The following is a 23,938-nucleotide window of genomic DNA, read 5'->3' on the forward strand; positions in this document are numbered from 1 at the left end:
AATTTGATTGGGCTTAAGATCTCAGTTTTACTCTCCAAAGTAAATTCACAGAGACTACTCTCCTGGAATTTTATGAATTTTACAAATTCCATAGAAAAAAAGAAAAAAAAATCATTTTGGGTCTTTTTTAAATATTTAATTCAATCTTATTTAGTATTCTGACTACTTAACTACTAGATTAAGATCTACATGCTACGTTTTTGGAACTGTTATTTCTAGAAGTTGCATGACAACATTAGATAAGATGAATATAGATCTATCTATCTATATATATGTATATGTGTATATATATATATATATATATATATATATATATATATATATATATATATATATATCATATTTGATATATATATAAAAGCAAGTAGACTTTGCCATTTCATGGATATGTAAGTTAGAGCTTATAAGGCAGACAACCAGACTAAAAGTATATTGATGATATATTCTTATGCTGAAACCATGGACTACCTTCACTTCTGCATTTTCATGAGTATCTCCATTGTTAACATCCTAACATAAAATTCACTTACCAGTTAGAATCTAATGGGTCTAACTAGTATTTCTGGATGCTCAACTAACTAAGGAATCTAGTAAATTAAAAGTCTCTATATTTTGAAAGCCTATAGACTTCAAAAATTGAGTATTATTTTTACACTAGGAACAAGAGTCCACCAGCTCATTGCTAACAAGGATGAACTAGCTAAAGAACAACAATATTTAAAAAAAACACTTTTCTTCAAAATGGCTATAATATCTCTGGACTATTTAATGAGCATGAGATTAGAGATATTTTTAATGATGAAGAAAACAGAGGATTTATCACTCTTTATATATTACCTCTGTTTATGTAAAACTTGCAAAAATACTTAGAGAACATAAAATCAAAACAGCATTTACTTCCCTTTATCAAGATGATATCACTACTCTGATCCACAAAATCTTGACATGGTCTATTTGAATCATCCAGGCATCTATTGGTTATAGTATGAACAGATCATCTTACAGTGGACAGACAGAACACATCCGAGTTCTGAAGAAGCAAGGCCTCTGTTTCATCATCACATGTACTCATCTTCAGCTGACCCACAAGATGCTTTGGCAACAAGACATCAAGTGTTATGGGATAAATCTGAACTTTATTGCTATGACATAACCGAGAGAAGAATTTGAAAATCCTTAGAAATGACATCATTAGCCAAACTCATGTACACAAATGCATAAACATGTACAATGTACTCAATCTCTGAGTTATACAAGAGACTGAGTACATGCACAATGTATTCAGCCTAGCCTCTTGTATAACTACATAGTGGTCATCACCTTTGTTAGTCCACTAATTTTTGTGTTTACACCTGAAGAAATCCTATGTAATTAGGATGTAATGTGCTTTTAATTAAAATAATTGTAACCATCTTATTCTGGTTTTCAGTCTTATAAACTCTTGCTTTGTGTGTGTGTGAGAGAGAGAGATTTTATTTCATTATCTCTTAATTTTTTTTCCCCTGTGCTAAATTCTTGTTTTGTTTTGATTTTAGGACAGCTTGGTCTCTGATGGTTTAACAGATGCTTATAAGAAAATTCACATGGTGAGTTAATTTACAAAGATGGCTTTAAGTGGAACATAAAATTCAAATTTTTAGTAATAATTTACAGTTGGTTATTATATATATATATTTTTTTTTTTAGAGAGTAGCCATTGTTTTTAAAGGTCCATTTAAGATGTTGTAGTTCCTTTTTCAGTTCTTCTTCATCTGACAGTACAGATCTTGCACGATACCATTTAAGGTCTTTTTAAATTGGAAGGAGCCTTCAATTTGCTGTCTATAACCTGCTAGTTCAAATCCTAGTATGACATAATGTTTGTAAAAATGTCTAGTTAAGCTGATATAGCTTTGAAATTTTGTAAGGATTGTCCTTAAGGTAGTCACTTTATATATATGATACTTCCAAATTATTTGATGACTGAAGTAGCAAAAAAACATATTTGGACATGGAAAAGTTCCCAGCTCTATCTAACCCTTGGCATCATCATCATCCATGGTAGAAATGTATTTCAGTCTTGATTTAGATCTCATTAGAGGGAACTATTCAGAAAGATAACAAGGTTGTATTATTGCAGAGGTCATATATTTTCCATCTACAAGTACTAAAAAGATATCACCTTACTATTAAACCAAAATCAATCTGGGTAGTGATTCTTCCCAAAATGCATAGTAATATACATGTCGGAAAGGAAGTATGCTTTGCATTATGGGATACTGAGGAAATTGATGTGAAGTCATACAAATAGCCTAGTCATGATGATACTTCATGTGAAAACTTTGTTTACTTATATTTGGGTAAAGGATTAAACAAGAATATAATTTCTTCAAGTATGATTTACTTTGTGACCAAGTGAAAAAAAAAAAATTCTACAATACTTGAATTATTGTATGTTAAATGACTACAAAAGAAAAACCAAATTAGCTGTAAGGTTCTGTTTTAATGGAGATTAGCATGATAGGTCCAATCCTCATGAAAAAGGGACTTCACAGCTTTTTTTTTTTTTTTTTTGTCATTATGTGGACTTCACGAAATCTAAGGACTCATTGAATTCTTCACCACCTGCCATAACCTGCTAAGGCTCACTTGTATCTGTACCATAAAATTCACTTCCCAACTGGTATGTTTCTATATTATCTCTTCTAATCTGTCTGTATCTCATACGTTGAAGACCACTATTTCTTCAGTCTCCTCATAGGCATAATTCCACTGGCAGGATATCTATCATCTTAGCATATTGCTCCAGGTGTGGCCTTATCAAACCCTGTAAAATTAGAGAATTGCTTTCTTGTTTTTATTCCTACAAGTTTGCTATCCTCTATACTGTAGTTATCTAGTGTGATGACTTCATTGTCAATGTCAATCACTCTCTTACCCATATCACAGGCTTCTTTTGTATCTCCCCCCCCCCTTTCAACACATATAACACCCTCCTATGTGGAATTTGTCGAATGCCTTGGGTAGTATTGTGGTATAGTCATTCTCTCTCTCTCTCTCTCTCTCTGTGTATGCAGGTTTGTTAGGTCTATTATAGAAAGTGAGCATATTGCTAAAGCAAGACCTACCAGTGCTATGTTGTTCTTTACAGAGAATCAAAGTACTCAGTACCTGCTTCTGTATGTTGTATGTATATCAGCCTATCCAGTAGCTAAATGATCAGTCTAGAGATACTGATTCTTGATACCAAAATATTGTGTTATATCTACCCCTGTATCCAACTCTGTTGTCACTCTTTTATGGAAAGTGAGCAGATTGTTAGAGCAGAACCTACCAACATAGCAAAACCATAGAAAATCAGGGGATAAACATCCTTTGTTGTTTTATAGCCAGTAAGCAAAACTAAAGATCGATAACTACGATCTATAAGTTTCATGCCAAAAAACTATCGGCGAAGGCAATTCAAAGTAAAGGTGGAGCAAGCTCCCTCACTATTCTTGATATTTTCTCATAATGTAAAACACAGCTCCTAGGAGATGTTATAATTAAGATAAAAAGCCATTTGTCTTTTTATCTTAACTATAGCAAAACCATGTTGTCCTTTACATAGAGGTTATACTTTCATAGCCTGTTCTTCCTTTTACTTGCCACTTAACAAAAAAATTCTCTTGAATTCCCCTATCTTGTTTGGCTAACTTCTTTACGTAGTGATTTTATCTTCCTTATTATAGCTATCACCTTCTTAACCTGATTTTTGTAAACTTTTCCTCGACCTAATCATCACCTTTCTCCTAATAATGGATTAACAATATTTTCTTTTTATGCTGTTCTTACTTCAAACTGTTATTCATCCCTAATGCAGAGCATTATACATGTCCTCAAGAAGATGTGCTTTGCAGTATGGGATACCAAGGCAAGTGATGTGAAATCATACCACCTTTAGCGCAAGTTGCCCAGTCCTGAAAATACTTCAGGAGCAAACTTTGTTTGTTTACACTTGGATAAAGGATTAAATCAAGTATATAATTTCTTGGTATCTTTAATTTATAGTATAACCTAGTGGAAAAACTTTCAACAACTCATCATCGTCATCAAATTCCTGCCATGTACCCTCAAGGGGTGTACAGGATATGATAGTACTACATGAAAAAAATTACATCATTACTAACTTCCTATCTACAATTTTCCTCCAAATCAGTCTGTTACTTGTCTAGACTCCAACATTATCAGATCTTATATTTCTATCGTCTAAGGCACTTTGTACCGTATCAATCCACCTATATCTTGGACTTCCTCTGGGCCATTTTGCTGCCAACCTGGCAGAGAACACTTGTTTTGCTAATCTTTCTTCGCCCATTCTGTTTAACTGACCATACCAACTGAGATTAGCTCTGCTAACGCATTCCTGGATGTTGACAATGTCAAGTTCTTTGGAAATATCCTCATTTTTAATATGATATTGCCATTGATGCCATCTATTCATGCCTATAATCTTTCTCAGGACTCTCATATCTGCGGTCTCTAGTCTTTGGTCAAGTGTTTTACTTCTGACCCAACTCTCAGATCCATAAGTTAAAACTGGTTTGAACACTGTCTTGTATACAGCTAATTTAGTGTTCCAACTAATTTCTCTCTTATTAGATATGAATTTATTCAATTGACTTCCTACCATACTAGCTTTGCTGATTCTGTTGTCTATTTCTATATTTAATTTACTATCTTCAGTAAAAATCGTGCCTAAGTAGCTGAAATGTTTCACCTGTTTATCAGGTTCTCCATTCACAACAACACAGTTGACATTTTCAATGATTCTGCCTATTTTCATTGTCTTTGTCTTTTTATTGCTGACCTTCATACCATATCTATTACAACAGCTATTCAATTTAGTTAGAGAATCTTGCAGACTTGTAGCAGATTTATTTAGAAGTATAACATCATCCGCATAAAGCAAAGAGCTGACATTAACATCTCCAATTTTGATATCATGTTTAATACCACTTTCTTTCATAATGTGATCCATATAGATAACGAATAACAGAGGGGATAATGTACATCCTTGTCTCACACCAGATTTAACATTAAACCATCTTCCTGTACTTCCTTCAATTCTAACTGCTGTCTTACAACTCAAATAAAGAATAAGTATTGCTTGATATAATGTCCCATTGACACCATATAACTGTAGCGTATTGAATAGCTTCTCTCTTGGCACCTTGTCATATGCCTTTTCCAAATCGACAAAACTGAAATACAGATCTCTGTTATATTCCCATGCTTTCTCGACTATTTGTCATAAAGTGAAGATCTGATCCTGACAACCTCTATTTGGCCTGAATCCAGCTTGTTCTTCACCAAGCTTTTCTTCCACAATTCTTCTCAACTGTTTCTCAAGTATACTTGCATAGATCTTGCCAGGAACACTCATTAGGGAAATACCTCTGTAATTCTCACATTCAGTTTTATTTCCCTTTTTATATATGGGTACTCTGAGAGCTCTACTCCAATCATCGGGAATTCATCCCTCTGTCCAGGCTTTCCGAACTATGCAGTGCAGCCACTGTAAGACTTGTACCACCATACTTCAGCATTTCTGGTCAAATATCATCTACTCCTGCTGCCTTTCCACATTTCAAGCCTTTGCCTTTTTCTACTTCAAGTATGGATATATATTCCTGACTGTATGCCTGGGCAGTGTTTTTTTACCACTGTGCTGTCATCATTACTTGTTTCATTTAGCAGTTTTTCAAAGTAATTACTCCATACTTCAAGGATATCGTTTTCTCCCATTTTCATGTCACCTTTATCATCTCTAACTCCTTTTACAGCACTCTTTCTTCCATTCCTAAGCTTCTTCAACAACCTCCAGAATATTTTGCCACCTTCTTGATATTTATTTTCTATATTCTTGACAAAGTCCTCCCATGACTTTTGTTTAGCTAGTTTTACACAGTGTTTAGCATTCTTGCCTTTGACTCTGTATTCTCTAAGAGCACGAGCTGACTTATTTGACAGAACTTTTGATATGCTTTCTTCTTTTCCTTCACTGCCTCTTTAACTTCCTGTGTCCACCATGGAGTTCTGATTTTTTTATCCTTGCAGACAACCTCACCACATGCCTCTCTGGCAGAATCAATCAATGTTTTCTTCAGAGTTTGCCACCGAATCTCCAAGGTTTGATTCCTGTTCTCAAACTCTTTCATTTTTTCTTCAATAATCTTTGTGTATTTTAGTCTCCAGTTCACATCTGAGAGCTGCTCGACTTTTATTCGCTCTAAAACTTTCTTACATGTCATTCTTTTCAATATGAAATTCAATTTTATCCTGCTCAAGACTAAATAGTGATCGCTTCCAATTTCAAATCCTCTGTACACTCTGGTATCCTGCACCAAGGAGAAAACATCACTATCAACAATAACATAGTCAATAAGACTTTTCTTATTCCTTGCCTCTTCTCTCCATGTGAATTTGTGCACATTTCTATGTTGGAACATGGTGTTAGTAATAACCATTCGATGCCCTGAGCAGAAATCCAACAGATATTTGCTATTATTATTAACTTTGCTCTTTTCTCCAAATTTTCCCAAAATATTTTTGTATGTCTGACAATCATTTCCTACTCTGCTATTTAGATCCCCAACAAGGACCAACTTTTCCTTTTTCGTTGTGTCAGTTGCTTTTTCTAAAGCCTCAAAAAAATTCCTCTACTTCTACCTTAGTAGAACCTTCTGTGGGACCATAGGCACAAATAAGTCTCATTGTCCAGTTCCCCATTCTCACATTTGCCCACATTACTCTAGTTGAGACTGACTGCCATTCAAGAAGATTAGCCTCATATTTTGTGTTGAATACTATGGCTACTCCTTCTTTTCCTTGATTGTCATTGCCTGAATATAACATTTTGTATTTATTGCTCAGAAAGATCTCGCCAGTTTTTGCCTTTTTTGTTTCAGTCGCCCCTATTATGTCGATCTGGTACTTATCTAATTCCTCAGCTAGCTCCATTTCTTTGCCATTCAGGCTTCTTATGTTGATAGTACTGATCTTTAACTCTGGTGATGTTGAGTTGGGGTTTGTTTTCAGATTTGTTCCAGTAGCTGACTTTTCACTGTTTGCCCTGGTTCCCTGGCGAAAACAATGGCGGCCTTGTTTAACCGGGCGACGCCCCAGCCGGCATTAAATTTTGTCATGTCGTACCATCATTTTTTTTATTTTGATTTAACCAATAAGAATACAGTTTGGTTGGCTAAATCCCAAATTGCCAGCCCATCCTCATTCGTTCAGTATCCAAGTAGATACCCAACAGGGTGCACCACGAGAAGGTGAGGATTGGATATTAGATCAGAAGCCCTGGTTGGTTCTCTGCATTCCTTTAAAGGCTATGTGGAGGTCTCAACAACTACCTATCTCTAATCCAGAGTATTTTAATAATAAGGTGTGAACTTTTGGCAACTCATATATGAAAATATGACTTCTGCATTACTTCAACCTTGGTATCACTGCTGGATCTGGCTCCCACTGATGAAACCTCAATTAAGGTCAAAACTGGTCTGGGTAGTGACTCTTCCCATAACGCATAGCATTATACATGTACGCAAGGAGATGTGCTTTGCATTATGGGATACCAAGGCAAGTGATGTGAAGTCATACCTTTACCACGAGTTGCCCCAGTCCTGAAAATACTTCAGGTGCAAACTTTGTTTGCTTACACTTCGATAAAGGATTAATCTAAGTATATAATTTCTTGGTATCTTTAATTTGTTATTCATCCATTTAACTCTTACATGATTCATTCTCCTTACTCTGGATGCAGTCAAATATAGTTGCTTTCAGATATCCTTGAACTATTTCCTGTGCATTGCTGATTCCTCTACCATGAAGTTTCTTAATCCAGGGTGCTGCCTGATGTTGCCTTCTCAGCTTGTCACAGTTATCTGTCTTGGCTCTATATATACCACTCCATGATCAGGCTCTTTCTCATGATCTGAGATAATTTTATAAATGTGATAATTTTGCATTGATCTGAGATAATTTTGCCATGATAGTCACCTCATTTATAGATAATCTCAGATCCCTTACATCCTACTTTAGCTAGTTAATTCTCAATTCTCTTTCCTTTCATTTATATGCTATCTCATTGCTCCAGTCTCTTTCTTTCCACATAGTTAAAATCACCATTGCATACATGAGTTTTACTTGTTCATGCAGTCCATCCCTTTGACCCAAGTCCCTAGATTAGCAGCAATACACAATTAAGCATTTTGTCCTTTTAACCTCTGTAATAATACAGGCAACAGCATGAGATCTATTGCTAGTATTTTCATTACTCATACTATGATTCATTTGGAAATTTCTAACCTGATTGAATTTAATTCACATGCAATCATTAGTAATATTTCCCCACCCTTCCTGTCCTCCCTGAATACATTGTGCTCATTACATTCTATCCCTTTAGGGATATCTCTTTCAGTCAACTAGGTCTTACTTAACTTTTGTCCCCTTTGCACCTACCAATGCCAAGAACTCATCACTTTTATTCCTGATGTCCAGAATACCAGGAATCAGTATAATTAGTCACAACAATTTAGATCCTTCATCATTATGCACACATCCAGATTCTCCTGCATTATCCCTGGTATGTCTAGTTTTCCTATTTACATTCATTCTTTTGCCATCTAACAATCTCTCCAATCAACCAAAATCCATTTAAATTCATTCTGCAAGTAAAATCCTTTTGACCATTATAATCATCCCATACATCTACATAATCCACACCAGTTCTCTTACACAGTCTGTGTATTCACTCATTTGCATTCAGAACCTCCATCTCAGTTCATCATTACATCATTACATCAGTACATTACAAACTCCATCCTCTAATGTGTCCTGTATGACGTACCCTTTGAGTGGAACATGGCCTACTATGGACAGGCTAGCATCTGCCTCAGAGAAATATATATGCTACCATCATTATGGCAAGTCATTACTAACAGACCATTCTTTGGATAGCATTTCACACAGGATTAGATTGAAGAAAACCATTGTGATATATAGAAGCTTAGAAGTTGGAGACTGTTTTTAGTCTGCATGCTATGTGAAACACTCTCCTAACCACAACAAGTATTATTATGTAACACCTCCAAGGAGTCCAAACACTCATCGAGAGAGAGGCACCTGCTCTACAACCCATCTTCACAGCTCCACCAACTGCAATTACCTTCATCATCTACACCAACGCCATCTACCATCGCCCACTACCACTAGAATTTTTACAGACAATCGCAAACATCCATGCCCATGGTGGGGGATTTGAACCCACAGCCTTTTGGCTGGAGAGTGTATATGCTAACCACGCGACCAACCAGGCCGGCTTGGTTGGTATGGTTGCATTAATCTGCCAAAAATTTGGTAAGATCATCTTCATCCCTATAGCCATAAAAAAACTACTTCTGTACAGTATTAGTGGAAGCTAGATTAGGAATTTGGTCTTTTATCATCACAATTTGAGTTGTTTCCTGCACTCGTTATTGCTTAAGCACTCTCACAGGTAGTTGCTCTGAAGATATTGGTTTGAAATCCAGCAAAATATAACTACATAGATAATAAAGATTTTTTTAATGATTTTTTATGCTTTGTTGTTTTGGTGATTTCTGCCATTGATTGAGCTCTCGAAGTCATCTGCATAAGTCTACATTCTTAATAATCATTGAGAATTTAGACTTATGTAGATGACTTTGAGAGCTCAATCAATGGCAGAAATCATATTTCCGTATACAAGTAGCTGGTGTTTTACCATATTATTAAAATACTCTGGATGTGATAAAGATGTAGTGAGATTTTTCGCTTGTTTATAAAGTAAATTTTACATTAATTATATTCCTGTTTTTAATCCATTACTTAAATATGACACATGAGTCAGCTTCATGACCATGTGTTTATACCTCGTGCTCATGCCTGATAAAGGAAAATACAAGAATATAATTTATTAAGTATAATGATCTCTGTTTAAAAGTTTAACTGATCTAAAAGCATATCATAAGCTGCCAGATGAAAGCTATTTAAAGCACTAAATCTGTATTACATAAATGGAATGATATATAGCTTATGTATAAGTTGCAAACCAGTTATGTTAAAGGATATACATAATGGTTGTTTGATGTAGGTGTGCCAGCACTGTATGCTCTCTTCACTGTTATTTTTGATCTGAATGGGCTACTTTTTTAAAGAAAGTGGTGAAATCTGATAATCAAATCAAGATATTAAGCTTAGCTCTTTATTCTATGTAGATGGTATGATTCACTTAAATAAATCTGCTACAACCATTAAATAATTGGTGTGAGAAATTTGATAAGTAAACCTGCAATAAAATAAAAATAAGACAGATTATGAAAACAGCTGGAAAATGAACATCAGCTGTACTTTCAGTAGTGAATGTATAAAACAGACTACACATTTCAACTACTAAGGCAAAGTTTTTAGTGAAGGCAGCAAATTTATTATGGAAATAAATAATAGAATAAGTAAAGCTAGAATATAAGGAAGCCAGTTAAATAAATTTATATGCGATGAGAGAAATCAACCAAAACACCTACACAAGTCATTGTACAAACCATTTGTAACTTATGGATTTTGAAATAAAACAGTTGAGTTTAGAGGGATTACAGATATGAGAGTTCTGAAGAAAATTAGAACATCTTACAGAATCATTGTCAGAATCATGCTATTGTTGTTATTATTAGAATCATGAGAGATTAAAATTATTGATTAAACTCTCATCATAAGAGAAATCTTTATATGGGACTTTAGCTGAAGTCACACAGAGGAAGCAGTTTTTTTTTTTTTTAACCAGATATTCAGGTGTTTCATTCCATATACAGACAAATCAGTCTGAGAAGACATGCATTATACAGACAGAAAATACCGTTGTGGGTGGTAGATAACATTGTGTGATATTAGATAGTGCTGTTGTGTGTAGATGAAAGATTAAGTAGTGGAGATGGTGAGCTCTGTGATGTGTCCTCCTGCAATGAGTCATTGGAGGTACCACATAATAATAATATTAAAATGAAGATATTATAAAGGAAATTTACATAAAAAACATTCTGACAGTTATCAGAAGAAGACAGATGAAATAGTTCGGACATGTGGAAAGGGCTAATGGCATCCCAAAGCAAGCTAGAAGGAATTGTTCCGGCATCAAGGGTTAGGGGCTGACCCAGTTTAAAATTAATTCATAACATCAAAAAATGGACAAGTTCCTCCTTTTCTCAATTGACATCAAGAACAAGAGATGAGATGACTGGAGGAGGCTAATGAAGAACATTATCTACTAGCCATGAGTGACCCAGCAGTCCATTTAGGACTTTGGGAGAGAAGAAGTTGATTCAGTGTGTTTGTGATCCACCAATGAATAGTGGTAAACTTATAGTTTAATATTAGTATTGTGTGTGAACCTGAGGTTAAATAATCCAGAAACCGTACTCTAGAGACCAAACACAAACCTTTTTTTCAAGCTGCTTCAGGCCTCGAATAAGAAGGATGGTAGATTAACACATAAGGAGATGAAAATCATCTACCACCTAAAGCCATCTATCCTCATGGTAGGATTTTGAACTTGCAATCGTTTGGAAAGCAGGCTGGCCAAGTTAGACAGTCACACTGTTAGAGTTGAATCTACACCTGACAAATAATAGACTAGTCTGGAAGAAAGTTACCAGTAAAAAGTACTCGTGAAATAGTAATTGTTACTGGGCTCTTATAACTAAGAGCCCAGTAATTCTGAATTGTGCAGTAAAAATAACATGTATGATAAATGGTCAGTTTATTTAGATATGTAGAATTCCCTGCTTCGTTGGAGAAGTTTCATTAATGAAGGAAAGGAGTGTGGCCCATCATTGTAACTCAAAGCAATGATAGGCCAGCAGTGCAACCTTGATTGACTTTTAGTAAGGTGGAATAATTGGCACTAGACATATTGATGCAAGTGTCATTGAAACTGCTAGTGGTGATCATGCAAAATGGTCTAACATTAAGAAGAAAAAAAAATCAGCTAGGTTCTGAAGACAGCTTGCTGATATGAAGACTGATGGAGAATTTCAAGAATCATGCATTCTATCATAGGCTGTAATCAGTCAAATTGCAGTGCAGTACAACTGATCTGGAAAGCAGTATGCCAGAATCTCACAAAACAAGCAGCTGTAGGTATCTGGGCATAGGTACACCTATACCAGACTAGTGGATTGGAAAAGAGTTGTCTGGTCCAATGAATCCCAGCTCTTATTTTCAGCAAGGTCAGAGTATTGCGATAGCATCATTATCACTGGACCCATCATGCAAGTTAGTGATGGTGGTGTGATGAACATTTTCTTCACACATTTTAAGTCTCTAATGCTAGTTGAACAATGTCTGTGTGCTGTGCCACAGTTTACTTGAATGTTGTTATTAATTAGGTCCATTTACTTTATGCTGCACAATTTATCCATCTTGTAATGTTATTTCAAGCAAGATGATGCACTATGTTACAAGATACAGGTTGTTTGAGAATAGTTCAAAGACTTGATGGTAATTTAACCATAATCTGTGTGGCTTATTTGGTCAGTTGCTCCTGCATTGCACTTCTGTGAAAATAGGTGAACTGAGCTGTTTGCAGCAGAAATCAAACAAAGTCTGCTCTGAAGGAAAATGTGAGAGACAGCTGAGTCTGCATTGTGTTAGAATTCCTGTAAAATTCTTTTGGCCCCATGGAGTCCATGCCTTAAGCTGAAGTATTTTTAGAGCTGAAAGTTATTTGCATTTGAGTGGACATTTATTAACTACACCTACACCTAAATTTTTGCATTTTAAAATATTAAAACATTTTTCAATTTTGCAATACAATTTTGCCTTTTAAAATATTTTTTTAAATTTATTTTTTAAGAGTTGATAGCTAAGCTATGCTTTTTTCCCTTCACCTTATATATAGGGAAATTGTGCTGAGAACACAGCAAAGAAATATGATATATCAAGGCGAGCTCAAGATGAATATGCTATTCAAAGTTATAAAAGAACAGCATCATCAGTTCAAGTATGTATTCAGAATTATAGTTTCATTTTGTTAAAACATATAAGACTTATTGTTAAACTGACCAAAGATTTTTAATTTGTACATATGTTCATACAATATTGCCTATTGTTTATAAAGTAAATAAAGGCAGTATTGTATAAACATATGTACGAATTAAAAATCTATGGTCAGTTTAACAATAAGTCTTATATGTTTTAACATTTTACGACCAAAAATATGTATAATTTAAGTTACATTTTGTGTTAAGAAACAAAGATAACTGGCTGACATACAAAGAACACTTTAGTAATTGTTAGTGGTCAGAATGGAAATGATGAAACATTTTTTATTTAATATTAATAATCAATTTAGAATTTTCATCATATTGTCAACAAGAACTAGTGATACTGGACCGTCAGTGTGTAAAACAACTCCAGAACATCTTTTTAGCTGGGTGTTTAGGAGCTTGTTGAAGGTGGGTGGAAGACGTCTTCTCAGCCACTGATTTGCAAACAAGGGGCACTTGCTCTCCTTGGACAAAGAAATGGCTCTTATCTAATATTATGATCTTCCACTTTTCAACAGTCGAATCTTTGTACACTTTGGCCCAGTGGAGCCTCTTTTTCTGCATGCATGGCCTTCGTCAACAGTTTTTTTTTTTTTTTATCTGTGCATAGTCCTCCCTGCTTCCAACTATCTTCGATGGACTGCCATGTGAAAAACATTTAATCCCACTAGCTGCCAAGTCTTTAATTAAGTGTACAGTAGACAATCTTGGATTCATTTTGCCTTTCCTAACTAGTAAACAATCTTGAGCAAGTGTATTTTTCCTTTTTGTCAAATCTTTGTACACCTTTGCCCACTAGAGCCTCTTTTTCTGCATAGCCTTCATCAACAGTTGTTTCTGTTTTGGTCTGTGGGCAGTCCTTCCTGATTCAGACAATCTTCGATGGGCTGTCATGTTAGAAACATTAATCCCACCAGTTGCCAAGTTCTTTATTTCAGTTGACAGCAGACAATCTTGGATTCATTTTGCTTTTCCTAACTAGTAAACAATCTTGAGTAAGTGTAGTTTTCCTTTTTCGCCTACATTTTCCTTTTCTGTCAGGAGAAAAGGTACTTGTCTTCCTAAACATCTTCAAAATTGCATTAGCAGCACCCCAAACCAACACATGGTATTGGTTTGGGATGCTGTCTTTAAGTCGTGGATGTGTGCTGAGAAAGAGTACATATTTTTGAATGCTTTCTTGGAGATGAATAAAACACCACAAATGTCATCTTGTTTACATTATTAAAAATGCACAACACTATTAATAAACAACATTGAGAGTTAAAACTGTTAAAACATTCAGCACTCAACCAAAATAGCGAAATAAAAGCAAAATCGTAAGTAGTAAACTAACACCAAAATTGTTGTGAACAAACAAGAACCAAACCAAAAGCTTGATGAATTATTTATTTTATTTATTTATTTAGTGACATTACAAGTCACAAAGCATAAAATTTATGACAAACAATAAAAAATTGCAAGTTAACATCTAGATTACAAATAAAAACTTGATTCTTTGGTTGCAAACAGGAATTCGTGAAAACTTCCCTTGTAGGCTCTTAAGGGGCAGTCTTGTATAAGATGTTGCACTGATTGCTTCTCAGCTCCACAGTCGCAGTTTGGGGAACTACATTGTCCCATTTGTGAAAAGTGTCGGCACTACCGTGTCCTATTCTGATTCTATTGAGAGATGACCAGATTTTATGTGAGTTTTTCAGAGAAAGTAGGCTAATTGGCCTTCTTAAAGTTCCACTGTGGCTGGGGGATTGAAGAGACTAATGGGATTTGGGAGCCAGTCTCTACAATAACTGGGCAATGTTGGCTATGTGGGAATTCTGTCAGGACCTGACTATTGGCTGGTAGGGGCTGTTTAAATCTATCAGAGATGACAAAACATAACTCGGGGTTATAATCCTGTCTCCAGGATTATAACACAATCTTGTTATAATGACCTAAATGTACTGTCATCCTTAACATTAAAAATAAGGTACATTTCATGTGACAGCCCAAGTAACTAGAGCTTCTCCATGCTGGTTATTATTCTGGTATTTCTATTGTTCATGATGACCATTGAAATTACCTATATACACAGCTGGGTGAGTATATGGATAGAGTACTTGCATTGGCCATGAGGTAGTCAGTTGTTTATAAATGTTGATAATTGTTACATTACCAATTTTGATAGTAATCTCATAGATGTCATCATCTGTAGAAGTTTAAAGTAAGGATGCATTCTCGATGTTATTTCTAATATATGTAGCAATCCCATATGATGAGTCAAATGTGTTCCAAGGACTTAATATTCTAGGATTTTTCCTCTTTTCCATAATTGCTCCTCAGTTTTTGCATGATTTTCCTGTATTGCAACCAGATTAATGTCATTATCCAATAAGATTTTTGATAAGTACTGGCATTTAGCCCAGCTTATACTTTCTGTATTGATTTGGCAGATTTGGAGACTTTGTCCGAGTTTTCTGGTCCCATGGTCCTTGAGGGGAGGCTAGGGCTTGATTCATATTCATTTAATCCTTGTGATGTGTTAGTCAAATGTTGCTTCAAGGACTTTATATTCTGGGATTTTTCGGATTAATTTGTTCACTACTGTATATGTCTCAATGGTATTCCCCCCCCCCCTCCTGTTCACAAGGTTTTGTAATTTACATTCATTCAATCTGTTTTCATACTCCACATTTCAAAGACCATTCACCACCTATGTGAATCTTCTCTGTCATCAACATGAAAATCCAGTGACCAAATCTATGCACAATAATCCATACGAGGCTTCATCATGGCTGTATGCAATGGAATCAAAACCTCTGTATTTCTGCACGTCAAGGTCCTTTACATCATTGCAATTATCTAATGTGACAACTTCGTAACTTGTACAATCTCACTTAATTTCAAGTCCTTGTCCACCACCACTCCCAGATCTCTCATCTTCTTCGAAGTTTCCCCATCAAGTGTAGACTTTGCATCTCATTGTTGCTTGACAAAGTTAATGTATAAGATGTTGTGGACAAGTCAAATATTAATAGGATGCATGAGACGAATATTCATTAAAATGTATGAAATAATTGAGTCTCAGTCACAGATTTCTCTTGAAACATAGACTAGTCAAGCTTTTAATTGAAACATTTCACATTGAATTAGTATAAGCCATTTTTTGCCATTGCTTTCCATGAACAGTTGAAAACTCTAGTACATCTGAATGTTGCAGGTGGGTTAAGAGTTTGAAAATGAAAAATCTTGCCCTATGGATTAAATAAATATGAAAACCTTTGTAGGTCTCTTCAGAATGCCACTAAGTATGGTGTGATGGTCTTATACCATGCAATGAAGATTGTCTACCATCTAAAGATTCATAAACATTCATTGCAAAGTGGGATTCAAATCCACTTTCAATGGGCCAGAGAGCAATAGTGCTATCCATCAGCCAAAACTTTCAACTGATATACAGATAGTTCGAGATAAATGTTTTTTTTTTATTATTTATTTTATTTTTTTTAAAGGCTAAACAAAACAACAGTAATGTGCTGTGCTGTGGGAGATAAGTGGAATGCTGAAGCCATTATTACTATTCCCATGCATAAGAACTGATGGACTCTCTCTTTGAATATGTTTATAGCTGCTTTTGAGTAGTAGCTTTGTATTTCTCCAAAGGATTTCCTATTTCAATTCTGCTGTTTGTAATTAAAGAGTCTGATATGGTGTCTTGTTACTCTTCAATCTTTAATGTAATAGACCAAACCCAAAATACATGAATTACTGAATGAATTTTGTATTTTTGTAAAATTCCTTTAAAAGGATTATAGCTTTATTATCATGTTGTTTTTGTGTGTAGCACTTGCTCAGGACAAGCACATTATCCTTTTTCTTATTTAAACTTTGTATGTTTGTTTGTTTTATTGTTTCTACACTGAAGACATAATAAGATATAATAAAATTAGTTTAATCCTTTTTCCAAGTGTGAGCAAACAAAGTTTGCACCTGAAAGTATCTTCAGGACTGGGGTAAGGTGGTACAACACCAGGGCAACTCGTTGCAAAGGTGGAGCAAGCTACCAACACTCCTAATCTCAGTATTTCCTATAATGCAAAACACATCTCCTTGTGGATATGTCTAATGTTATGCATTAAGGGAAGGGCCACTACCCAGACTAGTTTCGACCTTTATTGAGGTCTCTTCAGTGGGAGCCAGGCCCAAGTGGAGATACCAGGCAGGAGCATTAGCAGGTCATCTCTACCTATAGGAGTTGCCAAATGGTGTGCCACCCTTTTTTAATAAATTACTCTGAATTTAGAGAAAGATGTTGAAAGTTTATTTTTCACTTGGTTAGAGTATAATAATATTTGGCAACTCCTATAGGTAGAGATGACCTGCTAATGCTTCTGCCTGGTATCTCCACTTGGGCCTGGCTCCCACTGAAGAGACCTCAATAAAGGTCGAAACTAATCTGGGTAATGGCCCTTCCCTTAATGCATAACATTAGACATATCCGCAAGGAGATGTGTTTTGCATTATAGGAAATACTGAGATAGGAGTGTTGGTATCTTGCTCCACCTTTGCAACGAGTTTCCCTGGTGTTGTACCACCTTACCCCAGTCCTGAAGATACTTTCAGGCGCAAACTTTGTTTGCTCACACTTGGAAAGAGGATTAAACTAATTTTATTATACTCTAACCAAGTGAAAAATAAACTTTCAACATAATAAGATACTTATTCAAAAAATATTTACATCAGTTTAATAAATATTAAAGTAGTTAATCATAATTTTGGTTTGTTGGATAATTTGAATACAAAATTCTCATCTGTTAACTCCTACATCAAGGACAATATATGCTCTCGGATATTTGAGTTACTAAGCAGATGTGTATGTACCTGAATCATCTCAGTACCATTATATAACAGACTTTCAGTGAAATTCTCCTTCTTTGTAGTATATAAGATCTGAAAGATAAGTTGAAGTATTCACAGTAGAAGAAGAAATAGATAACACATAAATTTTCTGATCTGTCATAGATCACAATTTTTTTTTTACTATCATCTGCCATATATCTATGAACAAACCAGTGTTGCTCAAACATTCACCACATTTCAGACCTCTGTCATTAAAGTTTTTTTGACATCTCTTACATGATGAATGATTCACTTCTGGGGGGGGGGGGAGTGGAAGAACATGCATTGTATATTCCCATTGTATATGAACAAATCTTGCCATTGAGCTAATTTAACATGTATTTCTCCCCTTCCCTATTTACTTTAGTGATGCTATTAAAGCTATTTTATACTAACTAGTCCATTAGGAATTTTTAGTTCCTCCTAACAAATAAATAGATTAACATGTTGACTGCTGAGTACTAAATAACTTATAGTTGGCAGTCTATATTAGGATGCTAACTATGAGTTATTTTGTATCATATAGGCAACATATCAGCATATAGATACCACTGGCAAATTTATCCATTATTATTAATTTTGTACAGACACATCCATGGAGTCCTAAGACTTATTTTTAGAGATCCAAACTATTAGTACAATATCTGTCATACCCCCTCCTTGAAACGTTAACAGACAAAGCACTAACAGCTGATTCAGACAATCCATTTCATAAATTCACCACTCTCCAAACAACAAAAAAAAAATCTAATCCTCATGTCTTTATTAACCACATTCTTACCCACATTCCAGAGATAACCTCTTGTTCTGCTCCCTATAGCCATGTGCTGAAATATTTCCACTGGGTCAATCCTATAAAAATCCTTCATCATCAAATTCCTGTCATGTACCCTCAAGCATTGTACAGGATATTATGATAGTACTACATGAAAAACATATATCATTACTATTTTCTTATCTACAGTTTTCCTCCAAATCAGTCTGTTACCTGTCAAGACTGCAACATTATCAGATCTTATATTTCTGTCTTCTAAGGCACTTTTTAGTGTGTCAATCCACCTATATCTTGGTCTTCCTCTGGGTCTTTTTCCTGCTAACCTGGCAGAGAACACTTGTTTTTCTAATTTTTCCTCTCCCATTCTGTTTAAGTGACCATACTACCTGAGATTTAGCTCTGATACATTCCTGGATGCTAACAGTGTCAAGTTCTTTCCTAATGTCCTCATTTTTAATATGATATTGCCATTGATGCCATCTTCATGCCCCTAATATTTCTCAGGACTCTCATATCTGTGGTCTCTAGACTTTGGGCCAAGTGTTTTATTTCTAACCAAGCTCTCCGATCCATATGTTAAAATTAGTTTGAACACTGTTTTGTATACATCAAATTTAGTGTTTTTACTAATTTCTCTCTTATTCCATATACATTTATTCATTTGACTTCCTGCCATACCAGGTTTATTGATTATGTTGCCTGTTTCCATATTTAAATTACCATCTTCACTAAAAAAATTGTCCTAAGTAGCTAAAATGTTCTATAGGTTCTATAGGCTCTCCATTCATGATACAGTTGATATTTTCAATGTTTTTCTGCCTATTTTCATTGTCTTTGTCATCTTATTGCTGATTTTCATACCCAATTTATTACAACAGTTATTCAATTTAGTCATGAATCTTGCAGACTTGTACTGAGTTTATTTAGAAGTATAACATCATCTACATAAAACAAAGAGCTGAGATTAACATCTCCAGTTTTGATAACAGGTTTAATACTGCTTTCCTTCTAACACCAGATTTAACATCTTTCTGTACTTCAATTCTAACTGCGGACTTACAACTCAAATAAAGACTAAGTATAGACTGCCAACTGTAGCCTTTTGAATAGTTTTCTCTTAGTACTTTGTCATATGCCTTTGGCAGGTCTACAAAACTTAAATACAGATCTTTGTAGTATTCCCATGTTTTCTCAACTATTTGTTATAAAGTGAAAATCTGATCCTCACAGCCTCTATTTGGGCTAAATCCAGCTGGTTCTTCACCATGCTTCCCTTCCACAATCCTCCTCAACTGTTTCTCAAGTATACTTGCATAAATCTTACCAGGAATACTTAGTAGGGAAATACCTCTGTAATTCTCACATTCACTTTTATTTCCCTTTTTATATATGGGTACTATGAGAGCTCTGCTCCAATCATCGGGAATTCATCCCTCTATCCAGGACTTCTGAACTATGCAGTGCAGCCACTGTAAGACATTTATACCACCATACTTCAGCATTTCTGGTTGAATATCATCTACTCCTGCTGCCTTTCCACATTTCAAGCATTTGATAGCTTTTTCTACTTCAAGTATGGATATGTATTCCTGACTGTATGCCTTTTGGAGTTTTTTTTTACTACTGTGCTATCACTGCTTGTTTCATTTAGCAATTTTTTGAAGTAATTACTCTATACTTCAAGGATATCTTTTTCTCCTGTTTTCATGTCACCTTTATAATCTCTAATTCCTTTTACAGTAATCTTTTGTTTTACTGAGCTTTTTCAACAGCCTCCAGATTATTTTGCCACCTTCCTGATATTTATTTTCTTTGTTCTTACCAAAGTCTTCTCACGACTTTTGTTTAGCTAGTTTTACATAGTGTTTAGCTTTCTTACATTTGTCTCTGTATTCTTTAAAGCACAAGCTGACTTATTCACAAGGTAGTTTTGATATGCTTTCTTCTTTTCTTTCACTGCCCTTTTAACTTCCTATGTCTACCATGGAATTCTGATTTTTCTATCCTTGCAGGCGACCTCACCACATGCCTCTCTGACTGAATCAATCAGTTTTCTTCAGGACTTGCCACTGAATCTCCAAGGTTTGGTTCCTGTTCTCATGATCCTTTTAATCCTTTAACTTCAAATAATTTTATAATTTTAAATATGAAATCCTTTAATTAACTTAAATGTTCTATCATATTCCTGTTTTTTGCCTATTAACCAACTTTTGCAATCCACAAAACCTACATCTGTTCTCGTTGTGTGCATTCTACATGTCCTCACCATCATGACCACTCACCTCTGGATCCTCTTCACTGCTTCTGCATCCCCAAGAAAACCAGGTGACCAAAGCTGAGCATGGTCGAGACCTGATTGTATCAAGCACTCATAGAGGTGGAGGGGTCTGAAAAGTTGTGATAAACACCTAGAACAAAAATAATATTAAAGCAACTGATATAACCACAAGAAAAACATGCAAGAATATAAGGACTAGAGATCACAATGAACAGTTGGCATCAATGACAGAATCAGGTCTCGACCATGAAGATATTAGAAAGGAACTCGACATTGTTAGCATTCAAGAATGTGTGAGCAGAGATAATGTAAGGTGGTATATGGCATTTAAATAGCATGGAAGAGGAAAGATAAATGATTAGCAAAACAGGTGTTTGATGCCTTGGTCTTCTTCTAGGAAAAAGACATAGAAGAAGACCAAGGTGTAGGTGGATTGATTCAGTCAGAAGTGCCTTAGAAGCACGAAATGTTAGATGACAATATTGGAATGCTGACAAGTAATAGATGAAATTGCAGGAAAACTGTCGATAGGAAATATAATGTAAAGTTAATCTTGTAGTGATTTCATAATAGCCTGAACATCCTTTGATATATATCAGGAAATCGATGATGATGATGATGTTGATTCTAAAAAAAAAGATTTTTAAGTATTTGCAATGGTGATGCATGGTAGTTTCTTTTTCCCATCTAATTCAGTGCAACATATTCAAATTACGGTTAGCAAGGCCTTGACTGGTTGTAGTAATGATGAATGTATTTCTTATGTTAATCTAGGCAGATGTTTGTAAATCTCCCAATTTGATCATAATATAAGTTGCAAGTACAAGGAACCTTGTAAACACTTGGAACCAAGAGGAGAAAATGGATAAGGGTAGCCAGCATCAAATGGGTTTTGAAAGCAGTACAAAGATTATTTTTCTGACATGCCCTGAATATAAGGTTATAATAATAGCATTATTATAATTTGTGAGGATAATGGAAGAAACAAATAATTGGCTAATTTTTTTGACATTGTAGCCACTTGGCAGGAAGGCTTGGTGAATAAAGCCAAGTTCAGCTGTGAATGAAGCCTGGTTGGAAGCTCAGTTGAAAAGGGTTTTAATAACACTATGTTGTTGAGACATAAGATGATGGGAAAGTTCATGTATATATCTACCTGTGTAGGTGGGTTTTCTGTAAACTGAAAAGAAAAGGAAGAAGTGATTACAGTATATTTTTTTAATATATCTGGTCCTCACACGAAAGGCCTCAGACCTATAGTACACCAGTGCAGTGTGTGGACAAGAGGAATAGAAGAAAGGAGGAGTCTGTTCACATTTTGCTTGAACAGCTGAGTGTTGTAATCTTTGGAGAAGGCAGAGTACGGGAGACTGTTTCAAAAGACAGAAATAGATGGAATAAAAGAGGAGGCAGTAAAGTTGGTTCAGTGAGTTTTAAGATGTACTGTAAAAGGGTGTTAGTTAGTCATGGCTCTTGTTTTAATGATTTTGGAGGAGAGTGGAGGAATAATAGTGATCAGTTCAGTAGAGCACTGTCCATGAAAGTATCTGTAGTAGAGGCACAAGGCAGAAACTGAATGTCTATGAGAGAGGGATCATTAATTAGATGGATTGCCCTCTTCTGGATCAAATCAAGCAATCTTAGAAATATGGGAGCAATATTCCTCCCATGTTTAATGGGAGGAATAGTGTCTTCTACAAAAAATACCCCAAATATTTTGCAGGCTGCAGAAGCTATAGTTGAAATATGGTTGTGCCAAGAAAATGGGAGGTGCAAGTCATTCCAAGAAGAAAAATCTTATCGTGTTTGGATATCTCAGTATTATTGAAGGTAAGGGGCATCTAGTAAAGGCAGGCTATTGTTATTTTCTCTTTCTAGTGAATTGGATTCTGGGGATGCTGTCTGTTGAGGTGGGGAAGGAAAGAGTAATATTTCTGATCCATGCAGTCAAATAAACAAAGTGTCTTCTATAAAGTGACAGCACAGTGGTGGAATACGCTCAAAAGGAATGCAATCAGGAGTATACATCAGTACTTGATGAACAAAAAAGTCATCAAGAACCAGAAATGTGGCAAGGCAGCTGCATTTGATTATATTCAACCAGAAATGCTCAAACATGGGGATATAAAAGTTCTATATTAGCTACACTGTATGATTCAGAAGGCATGGTCAAAAGAGTCAAATTTCAGATGATTGGAGTAGAGCTCTACCCATCTATAAAAAATGAAATAAAACTGAATGTGAGAATTATTGTTATCTGAGACCTCCTGGAAGTCAAGAACTCATTGATGGAGACTATAAATCAACCAAACCAGCTGTCATACCTTCCTTTAAATTCATTCACACTAGATGCATTCACTATCTTTAAAGGCAAACTATTCCTCTCACTCACTGCTCTCTCAGAGAAAATCCTTGCCCTCACCCCTTTCTTGACTGCAAATAAATTTAACTTCCATGGAAGCTCCTGTGTACTCTCTTCCCACCTTCCATATAATGGAAAATTTCATCAGATGATATCCTATAACACCCATTCAAAAGTTTATAGACTGCTATCATATCATCCCTCTTTCTCCTGTTAACTAGAGTCTGCAATCCACATACTCGCAATCTGTCCTTATAATCAAAATCCCATAATCTGGATATAATCTTTGAACTCTTCTTTGCATCCTTTTCACAGCTTCTTTATCCCCTTGGAACCTGGGAGACCAAATCTGAACACAATTATTCAGGCGTGGTCTTATCAAGGTCTTATAAAGAGACAAAATGACTTCTTATCCTTACATGTCAAGATTTACTTCAACATCACAATTATTCTCTGAGTTGTATTTGCAACTTTTGCGATGTGACCTTTGAACTTCAAATTCCTATCCATCAATATGCCAAGATTCCTTGCCTCCTCAGTTTCTTGTAGCATAACCCTGC

At 35.3% G+C, this 23,938-nt stretch overlaps 1 protein-coding gene across 3 annotated transcripts in view; it reads left to right on the top strand.

Moving 5' to 3' along the window:
• The window catches only part of Acat1 (Acetyl-CoA acetyltransferase 1), a 159,551-nt gene that overhangs the window by 72,101 nt on the left and 63,512 nt on the right, over positions 1–23,938 (top strand). For all 3 annotated transcript variants that reach the window (XM_090411742.1, XM_090411740.1, XM_090411741.1), the window contains 2 exons: positions 1,536–1,586; positions 12,938–13,039. In XM_090411742.1, the coding sequence (XP_090267868.1) occupies positions 1,536–1,586; positions 12,938–13,039 (153 nt within the window). The remainder of the gene's footprint in view (positions 1–1,535; positions 1,587–12,937; positions 13,040–23,938) is intronic.

This window comes from Typopeltis vanoorti, chromosome 22 (genome assembly GCF_054136105.1).
Source record: "Typopeltis vanoorti isolate ZY-2024b chromosome 22, IOZ_Tvanoo_1.0, whole genome shotgun sequence".
In the NCBI taxonomy this organism is placed as follows: domain Eukaryota; kingdom Metazoa; phylum Arthropoda; class Arachnida; order Uropygi; family Thelyphonidae; genus Typopeltis; species Typopeltis vanoorti.